Source organism: Anneissia japonica, unplaced genomic scaffold (assembly GCF_011630105.1).
Source record: "Anneissia japonica isolate Jap-2015-1 unplaced genomic scaffold, ASM1163010v1 scaffold352_len1594369_cov220, whole genome shotgun sequence".
Lineage (NCBI taxonomy): Eukaryota > Metazoa > Echinodermata > Crinoidea > Comatulida > Comatulidae > Anneissia > Anneissia japonica.
In genome coordinates, this window is record NW_022751928.1 from 1,153,071 (window position 1) to 1,163,845 (window position 10,775).

The following is a 10,775-nucleotide window of genomic DNA, read 5'->3' on the forward strand; positions in this document are numbered from 1 at the left end:
ATATTATATTATATTGATGTGGATGCAATATTTTATTGTGCAGTATGACCATTCAGACTCAGAAATACCGGGATGGTGTCTGCTGAGTACAGTATGATACAACTTTCAAAATGCTATAAGCCATACAGTATTTCTTATTTCTTAAAAATTATTGTAATTACTTCATTGGGCCTACTGGTTTCTTTGGAGTTTGTATCATGCTAGTGTAGGCTCTTGATAATTTACCAGTACTGTAGTACTAAACTAGTAGTTTTTGTTTTTTGTTTTTTTATCTTTGCCCAACTCAAAAAATTACCTCTTTAATATATACATTAAAAAAAATGTATGGCCTCTCAAATCAATTAAATAACACCTGCAAATGTCTAGAATGCCGAGCCACGCCTTTTTCCCATGGACCCCACCGGGGGCCCGTGGCGACACCCTGCCCCCCCCCCCCCCTCCCCCAGCCAATGGTGCTCGCTTCCACCCTGCCCCCCCCCCTCCCCCAGCCAATGGTGCTCGCTTCGCCCGCAAGTGCCCTTTTAGTATCAAAAAGAACCCCCCTATAAAAATCTTGGCTTCGGGCTTGTGACGATGAAAACAACGATTATAGAACTGATGATTGTGGGGTAATGTTGGTGTTTATGGTGGACGAGGATAATGGTGTTGATAAACATAATGATGATGATTATATAAATGATGATGATGATTATATAAACTGATGACGATGACTAAAAAAACTGATGATTGTGATTGGCCTACTGATGATGATACTGATGAATGTGGCGAAATTTACAAGTTGACGCTCTTTAAAATCACTGCAAGTGATGTGTCGACGGATGAGAAAACGACATTTAGGCCTAATTGATTAAATTGTGTCCCAAGATTGGCGCGCAAGTATCCTGTGTTTATCAAAGGTAATCACAATTAGGCCTACGTACATAGCAAAAGATAAAAAGCTTTTAAAGTGCTTTCTATCAAATTACCGACCATTCATATTGAAACAATCGATCCGAATAATTGCGTGTTTAGGTTCCCTGTATTGTCTTGGATTTCGTCTGCTAGTAGAAAATACATGCTATACAAGATGTGTGATAACAGCAAAACTTAATTTCGAAGAAACACCTCGACCTAGATTTCACAATTGCAGAGATGACGGGATAAGGCCTACGGATCACTATTTGGCATCGTCTAAATGCGAAAACGGGAGTGTTTGGCACAGTGGCGTAACAGCTGAGCCTTTCGCTGGCTAAAACCAGGGGATCCTGGCCTTAAAGGGCCCGGGATATTTATCAGCATTTTTTGCCCCATAGGCCTATATATAGGCTTTCGCTCCGAGAGTAGTAGGGCCCAATGAAGTCTTAGGCAGGGGCCTCGGACATCTTTGTTACGCGACTAGTGGTTGGCACCGTATCACGGCTACAAGCGACAACGAGATTACGAATCCGTGTTTCGCATTGTATACCTACAGCCACCAGGTGGTGTAACGTATGTACATACACTAGCCTACTACAATTGGTGCGTTTCTGTATTTCGGCTCAAATAGTAGTAGTTAACTCACATCATTCTTCTGTCCTAAATTCAGATTCCTCCCATCTCAAAAGTAACAGTGCGCATTTATACGATGCTACATATTACTTTATACTATTAACTATATTTTATTAGTTTCGCATTACTGTCATAAAGTCCATGTAGACCTATACCACACTGAATTGAAATAAAAAAAACAAAATAAATATAAATTTGAAATAATTTATTGTTTTTAGTAGAAAGAGTGTACAAGCAATACGTACACTGCTCTCAAAATTATTCGTAAAAAATCAATAATCCACATAAGTCCTATAAAAAGTTACTTTCTTTGGCACTTGCTGGTTGGCATATTACCAACACTATACTGAAAGCCTATTACAAGATAAACACGCATGTGTTTATCACTCAGAAACGTTAATATAAAGGAAGGACAATAAAATTTCGCCCTCTATAACTTATCAGATAATAGATCCGACCCCCGTCCCTTGGATATTGTTGCTAAGGTCCCACAAAACGACAGCCTAAATATACGTAAACACGTGCGTTTGAGCGACAACACGTGTTTGTAGGACAGCCGTGTATTAATGGCATTGTTCTGATTGGTCAGTTGTTAAGTTTGATTGACACGAGGGTACATCTTTGTCTGGTGGAGGGGGACAGAGGAAAAGGGGAAGGGTAAGGGAAAAAAGGGAAAGGAATTATGCATAATCAACTAATTATATACTAAATTCTGAAAATTTGGAATTGGATATTTAATTTGTTAACAAAGTAGTTTGTGTATCCCTTACCCTATAAGTGGGTTCATCAGTTTTTCATCATTTCATGTGTAAAAAACATACTCTAACTTACCACCCTCACCCATCCCAAAACAGTACATAGTTTTTGTTTAAATGAAAATATCAATTGATTGAATGAATGAATGAATGATTGGTTGATAGATTGATTAATTAGTTGGTTGTTAGTTAATTTGTTAATTAGTTGATTACTTAATTATGTAGCTAAGATATTTTATTTCGTTAAGTTAGATCCGGGAACACAAACACAGGCTCTGTCTCCTTGAATAATTAAAATGATGATGTCATTTTAAAATCACCTTTCCCCCATACACCTAACCCTCCCCTAGTGTATACACACACACACTAGAAAGTAACAAATGTAAAACATATTAAATTACATTTAGACTTGGGGAATACTCCTACTTACAATCAATCAAAATCAATCAATTAATCAAACATAATTAATCAATCAATCATACCGACCTCCCAACATATTTTAAACACTGATGTTTCATATGAAGTTAAAAATATTATAGATTGAGTAAACTTTAGCTTTTAGTCTTTGCATAATTTACTGATGATAAATTAAATATCATCGTGATTCTACGACCAGTGATTAGACTTATATTTATACATACTCTTTTTGCAACTAAAAAAAACAATTTCACTACTCTAATATGCTAATTAAATTTGTTTCAATTTGGTCATAAATTATTTTTTATATTATAGTTCTTACATATACACATTTATATCAATGTCTCATGTTCCTGATCATAAAATCGCTATTACCTAAGTATAAAAAAGTTCACCTAATATTTTCTATAATTTATTGCATTCCAAGTATTTGCTCAAAAGCAACACTACCCTAAGTTGTAAATTCTTTTATATTGTATTTATTTTCATTATATATAAATCAAAAGAAAATACTGTATGTGTAAATACACACACACACACACATATATATATATATATATATATAAATATATATATATTTTTTATTTTTTTATTTCAATACCCAAACCAACAGCAAATTAAATTCACCATTTACAGGAGGGTAAACAATAAAATCAACAAGAAGAATAAATAATCAAAGGTCTACACCAAATACTCAATACAAAATCAAAATTTTATGATAGAAATAAGATAAAAATAAGTGGTATGATTTGTTTTAGTTTTGTTTTGTTAACTGTATACGCACAGGAAACTTTACAGTAAATTGTATTCAATTACTATAGATCTTGAATAAAAGTTGTTATATATATGTATATGAACAAACAAAACTCAGGAACCAAGCAGTGGTTTAGACTACCAGGGATCTCTTTTAGTACACCTGGACCAGCCCAATGTTGAGTTTGCCCTAAGTCCATTTATATAATGGTCTTCTATTGCTGAATAAATTCTTAATTTATACAAATTTGTAACAAAATATTTTTATTATATTGATTAAATAAAAGTATTAATCAGGATAAAAGTACAGAAAAGGATGCACAGAACATTAACTAAAATATCATCATCAAAGCAAAACAAGCAAATGGAAAATATATCAAAAGTACTAGTTAAGCAATTGTTAAACTGGTATTTCAAAATATTGCTTCAGCCTCCTCAAAGACATCGAAAACTTGCTCACAAAGGGTCAACATACGGTTGACCTGCGGTCAGTGGACCCATGTTAGTGGACCTTGCTGGAGTGGCTGTTGATATTGATTGTCCCTCATTTTCAAATTTCTGAAAAAAAAAAAAAACATGTCTATGAAAGACATTGACTTTGGTGGAATAATCTGTTAGGGCCAGGCAAGCTCAAGAAAACCCCTTTCTTCCCCTATCTGAACTCTTGATTTAAATAATTAAAACAAATGTATTTTGTTTTTCATATCAATTGGAACTCAAAATGGAAAAGTTACTTAATTCTGAATTAGTAGCTCCCCCTTCATTCATGGCAACACATTTCTAAGCGTGATTACACCCGTGGTATTGGTTTGATGTCAATGGTTATAATAGGAAAATTGTTAAATTAAAAAAACATAATATCCTCAAATTTAGATAAGTGTTTATTATATCAACTAACAGAAAAATATCATTATAAACTATACCAACATTAAATATATCAAAATATAAAGATAGTGTTTTGAGAAATATGCATATTTGTCAAAATTGGACCCTGACCCTCTAAATAATGTTCAGCTACACCAAAATCTGGCATAACTTTTTTCCCCATTAGGACAAGATTTTTTTTATAGTAATGCCAAATAAATAGATAAATCACATAATATAAAACTTGGCATAAAGCCTAGTTTATTATAATGTGATGTATTAAAATATAAAATTGAAGAAAAAAATGTGTATGTGTTAAAAACTGAAGTAAAAGCCAACTACCAAAACTGCATTTTGGGAGCACTTATAAAGATATAGAGAATGAATGGTTTAAATATTGAATCTAGGGCATAGTTCTATAATCTAAAGAAATGATGTAATGACATGCTGAGACCCACAATTCAAGTGTGAAATCAGGAGTTAGATATCAGACATTGACGACTTGCACATTATCCAGGAAAAGCACTTAAACCCAAAGATGCAATGGACTCACGCTAAGACAATGAACTTGCAGCAAGAGAACGGACATGTGCTAAGCGAATCAAATTAATGACAGGAAGAATTCATGTACATATCAAGACCAAACAAGTGGAACAAACAACTCGCGTAACAAAAGAATGTAATTGAATAATGGCAATGCATTATGGAACAGGAGGCTAAATGAAGTATGTCATTGCAGACATTATTGAACATGCAATCAAGATGTTTAGTCACATACATAATTAATGTATATTATTATTCTAGGTTTGCATAATGTTGAAGAAAATGTTCCACTGGGATTTGAAACTTATTCAGATTATCTTCCAATTGAGCTGGTAGTTTGGTCTTGGGTTCAAATCCCAGTAAGGTTAAAGTTTTTCTCAAGTAAACATCTTTTATTCCTAATAGAGGGGTAACTCCATACCACATTATTATACCTTAATACTTCATACTGTATAGAACAAAAATGTAAAAAAAAAAAGAAAAAGCATAGCTCAAGAATATCTTACATGATTTCTGTAATTTTCTAGACTAGTTCTCATCTTGTGACCAAAGCTGGATATCAGAAGACTAAATTAAAAGACAGAGCAAGGTGACTATCAGCAGTGCTACACCAAACCTAACTCATTTAGATAATTACAAAACTATTCCAATAACAAATAAAAATAATAATAAAAATGTAAGGATGACAACAATAAAAATAATATTGTAATTATTAATAAAATATTATTATTATCAATCCTGATAATGATGATAATAATGATGATGATGATGATAATAATTAGGCTAAAAAAGGAACAACGTTTCTACTCCATCGTTTTTCCTTTTTAAGCACAATTTTTTTATGAATGATTTATTCTAAGCATGCTCTTATTGTAGTGATGACAACAATAACAATAATAATAATAATAATAATAATAATACTATATTTATTTATTCGAAAATAGTTTGAGAGTGGCTCTAACAGCAATGCTGACTTGAAGAGGCTCTCTTTCAAACAGTTCAAATACAGAGATACAATCCTCACTAAAATGAATAAATGAGAAATTTCAAAATATTCCATAATAAAAATCATTAAAATTGTAAGAATAAAAATATAATTCCTAAGTTGCAAGAACAATGAATAAAAATAATAATAATAATAATAATAATAAAAGTAATGATAATTATAATTATTCTTATCCGTTTATAGTAAAAGTAAGTTCTCCATCAAGCAATTGGCTACTGCATCGAGCCAGTGTATAATCTACCTGCCCCTGCTGGAGCAAACACTGAGGGCATAACCACCATGTGACCAAGTATCTTGTAGCATTAGCTATCTTGTGATTTTGTATGTCATAGCGGTTATGTGAATGCTATTAGCATTAAAAAAAATGATGATGATAAAAATGATGATACAGACTAAAATTATGATTCAATGCAAATGAGATACATAACAATGATGTACTGAAAATGACAGAGATGGTTATTAATTTACATTGTTTTGAAAATAACTATGCTGCCAACTAAAGCCCTGTTGAAGCTATCAAATTTTATTTGACAAAAACATGTGACATGCCTAAATATGGTCATGATGACATCACATCATGACCATATATAGTCACCATGACTATATATGGGCATACAACAGTTTTTGTTTTGTCAAAGAAATTGTATAACCGGCAGAGAGCTTTAAAAACATTTCTGCGGTTGAAAAATCACTGTACTGTACATAATACAGTAATACCATACTAAATATAATAATTATGTGAATCGTTACTTAAGCTTGTAAATATAATTAAGCAATTGCATAATTAAAAGCTACTATTTGTTGAATGTTTGAAGCTTGGCAGAATCGCCATACATTTCTTATAGTTCAGTGTTTTATTCTCAAAATAGAAAATACAGCCTCCTTACAAGAGACATGAAACAAAGTTGATTTGAGTTGCAGTTACCAATCATTACAACTACGAAGAGGGATATATTCACATTCCTGTGGAAAAACAATATTGTGCTACTAACAAAGTTCAAGAATACTGTAAGATAATAAGATTTAACATTCTTATGGTGTGATTCAACAGGCCTTGCATCCAATAATTATTAGACAAATTTTATACTGTAACTGCTACACCCTATACAAGCTACAGATACAGATATAGATCTTCTATTGTCATAAAAATACAAGTTAAGTTAAGCTTTTGTTGCCTATTAATGATGTTTGCAGAGTGAAGTTGTTTTTATTGTTAAACAAATCTCAGCATTTTTACCAGGATTAACTCAGGACAGAGAGATTAGAAGCAAGTAAGCATCTTAAGCTTGGTTTCCATAAAATCGATACACGCTATCGCCGACAGCTTTCTGTGATTTTGATTGGTCGATTGAACTGGGGAGCCTTCCTGATAGCGTCGGGGACAGCTACGCAGTACGACGATTGCACTGAAAACACTTTTTTTATGGAAACCAGGAATTAACCACCAAACCAGTTCCAAACAAAACCCCACATTTAAACAAGGCTCTGTCCAGAAACTGCTGTACTGTATGCCCATACTGTTTATCACAGGTGGGCATAGTGCGGCCCCAAAGCGATTTCTTTGCAGCCCGCGAATATGAAATAAAAAACCTATGTGTACTGTGCAGCCCGCCAAGCAACATTGGCTAGAAATCACCTTGTTTTTTATGGCCTGACACCGATCATATGTAAAAAGTAAAATTAAAACTGGGAATAAGTGGTGTAAAAGCAGTGCTTGGAGGTTTTTAGAAGAGCACTGGAAAGATCAAAGTTTGGGTGCGGCCCCTCGGTGTTTAAATCAGAAATTCACTTTGGTCCTCCAACCAATTTTTATGGCCACCCCTGCTGTATATAGTCATGATGTGCCTATAAATGGTCATGATGTGATTTGATCATGACCATATTTAGGCATGTCACATGTTGATAGTTGATTGATAGTTTGGACAGTGCTTTATGGTAAGACATCAAATTAATGTGTTATCATAAATGCCAGCAAATGCATTAAAAAAAAACCAAAAGGCATGATGTTGAGCACATAAATAATTAATAACTGAGACTACATGAAACATGCATCCACATACTACAGCAAGCATGCATCCATATTTGTGAACCCCATTAAGCATAAATCATCTACAGTATCATTCATCATTCCTCATTTTTCTGTACCTTCCTGTGGTGTACCTAGGGGAGGCATACAACTCTCTCCGTCAGAAAAATTCCCCCTTCCCAATGAAAAAATACTGTAGTTTAAAACATTTACATCACTCCCCAGCAAGCACTCCGTCATTGTACCCCCTATTGTGCCTATCTTAATACTCTTGGATATTCTTCCACCCACCTACCTACCCACGCACCTACCCATCCACCCACTGGACTCAAATGCATAATGTTCAGTATCTAATAACAAGTGCCATTAGACAATATGCATTGTTAAATCAAGTACAAAATACACAAAATGCCGTGTGCAGCTAAACATCAATTTTCTACTGGCATTTTATATTCTAATGTAGCAAAACCAAAACTGTATTTTACGCTGCAATTTTCAAAGTCTTAACACATCCACCAGTCATACCCACAGTCTCATCCCCAGTCAGCCAATAGGGCTCAAGATCATTGCAGGCTTTTTGATAATCAACATTTACACAGGTATACAAACACTAGTTGTTGGTGTGAGGTGGGGGGGGGGGAGGCAGCAAGTGTTAGTGGTACAATCTGCTGAATTAGTTAAAAAGTATAATTAAAAAATATATAATTGTTAATTTGTTGAGAATATTAGCTCGAATAACATAGGAATTTTATAAGTAGAACATTTGTTTAATAAAGAGAAGCAGCAGAGGAAAGCAAGTAATCACTACACCTTTGTATTTGTAATTATAAACAAATAATTGACTAATTAGAATTGGATATTATTACAACTCCTATTGGTAAATGTTTGTTTACTACTTTCCAAATGTAATTGATATTTACAGTTCCAAGTTACATCACAAAAGTCACATGACTAAAACTGAACGTTCACATTGACCTACATTACTTTGTACCAGGTGTTTGAGGTTCAGAGGTTGCAGCATCAGGGAAGCGTCTGTAAGGCTGTAAGGAGATGAAGGCATGAAATATAGCAAAAAAACATACAATGGCTTTGCTCAACTATCATGGCTTGTAATTATTATGATGATTTAATCACTTTTTCAATCTTTGTTTCTATCAAGAAGCAGATTATAGGAAACTAGGTTGAACTGGTGCTCTACTGCCTTGGATTTGATTGATTAAATTCTAACCCAACAGGGTGGAACCAATATTGAAAGAAATTCATATCATTGATTTACACAATCAGTTCTATTACAATTGAAAAAGTATGGTATTTACAACTAGATACAAAAAAATCAAGCTATTTGGAGATTGAACCAAGAATGCCTGAATTGAGGACTGAATTTTCACAACTAGGTGACAACTTTACTTGTCTTATTAAACATCATCAAGTAGAAGCTAATATAATTCATCAAACCTTTGCTTTTTTTTAATAATAAAGTAATTTATATTAGCTCACCTTGATTTTATGTACCTCTAGTGAGATGGGCATTAGAACCAACCAAGGCAACAGATTCCCATTTTAGTAGGTTTTTAAAAAACAAATAGAAAATACTGATCCAAACTAAGGGGAAATCTGACAGATGCTCTATGTAAAAACATTCAACTTTGTGGATTTAAAAAAAAATCATCTCTTATTATAAACTTTATCAATTAATGAATTCTCTTATTATAAACTTTATCAATTAATGAATTCAAATAAAATACTAATTAATACTCTTGTTGAACTGATAGCTGAGCAAAGCCAAGGGGGAACTACCATCTGAAAAAAGTGGTTAACAAGTAGGGGGAATGAACATAAAATGCAACAGCAATGGGATGTATAAACAAATTCTTATGATCTAAGCAAATTTATCAATTTATAAGTGGTTTACAAAACAGGGAGGATGAACGCAGAATGTAACAGCAATGGGATGTAAGAATGACTTATTAAACAAATTCTTATCATGTAAGCAAGTTTATCAATTTATTAATTGGAAATGTGTTGTCCTCAGTAGGATATGAATAAAACCCTATCAGATACCCTTTGGTGCTCTACCTTCCAGCATAAAACTCCTCTAAAAAAATTTATTCGCAATGTACTTCTGATTTGCTTATTTTGAGCTTTATACTCAAATTATTTAATATAAAACTTTCCTTGAATTCAATGTTTTAGAGCATGATTCATAATTTTACTCATGATAATAAATAAAGCATGAAAAACAATAGCAAACATAGGAAAATCTTTGAAATGTAAAGCAACACATGTTGTAACTCACATTATACTCGTCACTATCAACATTCTCCACGTACAGGTATTTCTTGCTTTTGTAATAAGTCCCCTTTCTCAGGATGTAAAAAGTGATGATGTCACACATCACAGTTGCCTGGCAACAAAGATTACAAAACTAAAATTGTTTATCTCTTAACAAAAAACATGATTCATAGCAGTTTACAAAAACAAAAATAATGTTTATTTATTCAAATCAAAACATCCAGATGTGACGGAACTACATCCAGAAGACTTATCTCTTGGAGCTCACAGATGACAACATGAAAAGTAACTACTTACAATAGAGAGAAGGGCAAGTCCTGCTCCTAGGTTGGTTGTCAATGGAATGAAGTTGAACTTTCCTGCTGTCCCTGTCACAATTACCTCAAACAAGATACCATATGCCTTTGTTAGAGTTCGATAATCTGTGTCATTTATTACATAAAAATGTCCAAACCTGTAAAATAAAAAACAATAAAAACAATGAAATTTGACAAAAGACAAAAAAAAAAGTTTCAGGGTTTCATCAGTTGAAACCCTGATGAAAAACATCTACTCCATCCTTCTTTTGGTTATTTTGATTGATTGCTATATA

General features: G+C 33.1%; 2 protein-coding genes across 5 annotated transcripts in view; one reads left to right on the forward strand and one right to left on the reverse strand.

The window, feature by feature from the left end:
- LOC117121891 (N-acyl-aromatic-L-amino acid amidohydrolase (carboxylate-forming)-like) overlaps window positions 1-10,775 on the forward strand; it is a 37,608-nt gene that overhangs the window by 2,157 nt on the left and 24,676 nt on the right. The window lies entirely within an intron of this gene.
- LOC117121889 (P2X purinoceptor 4-like) overlaps window positions 3,278-10,775 on the reverse strand; it is an 18,777-nt gene continuing 11,279 nt past the window's right edge. The window contains exons 9-13 of one of the 4 annotated variants that reach the window (XR_004447649.1): window positions 10,481-10,637; window positions 10,188-10,295; window positions 8,871-8,931; window positions 5,366-5,426; window positions 3,930-4,010 (exon numbers count right to left, since the gene is read on the reverse strand). Coding sequence is in view for 3 of the 4 variants with exons in the window: in XM_033267275.1 (XP_033123166.1) it covers window positions 3,909-4,010; window positions 10,188-10,295; window positions 10,481-10,637 (367 nt within the window). In the remaining variant the exon portion in view is untranslated. Of the gene's footprint in view, window positions 4,011-5,365; window positions 5,427-8,870; window positions 8,932-10,187; window positions 10,296-10,480; window positions 10,638-10,775 lie in introns of all 4 variants that reach the window. The other 3 variants (XM_033267278.1, XM_033267277.1, XM_033267275.1) reach the window with 3 other exon arrangements.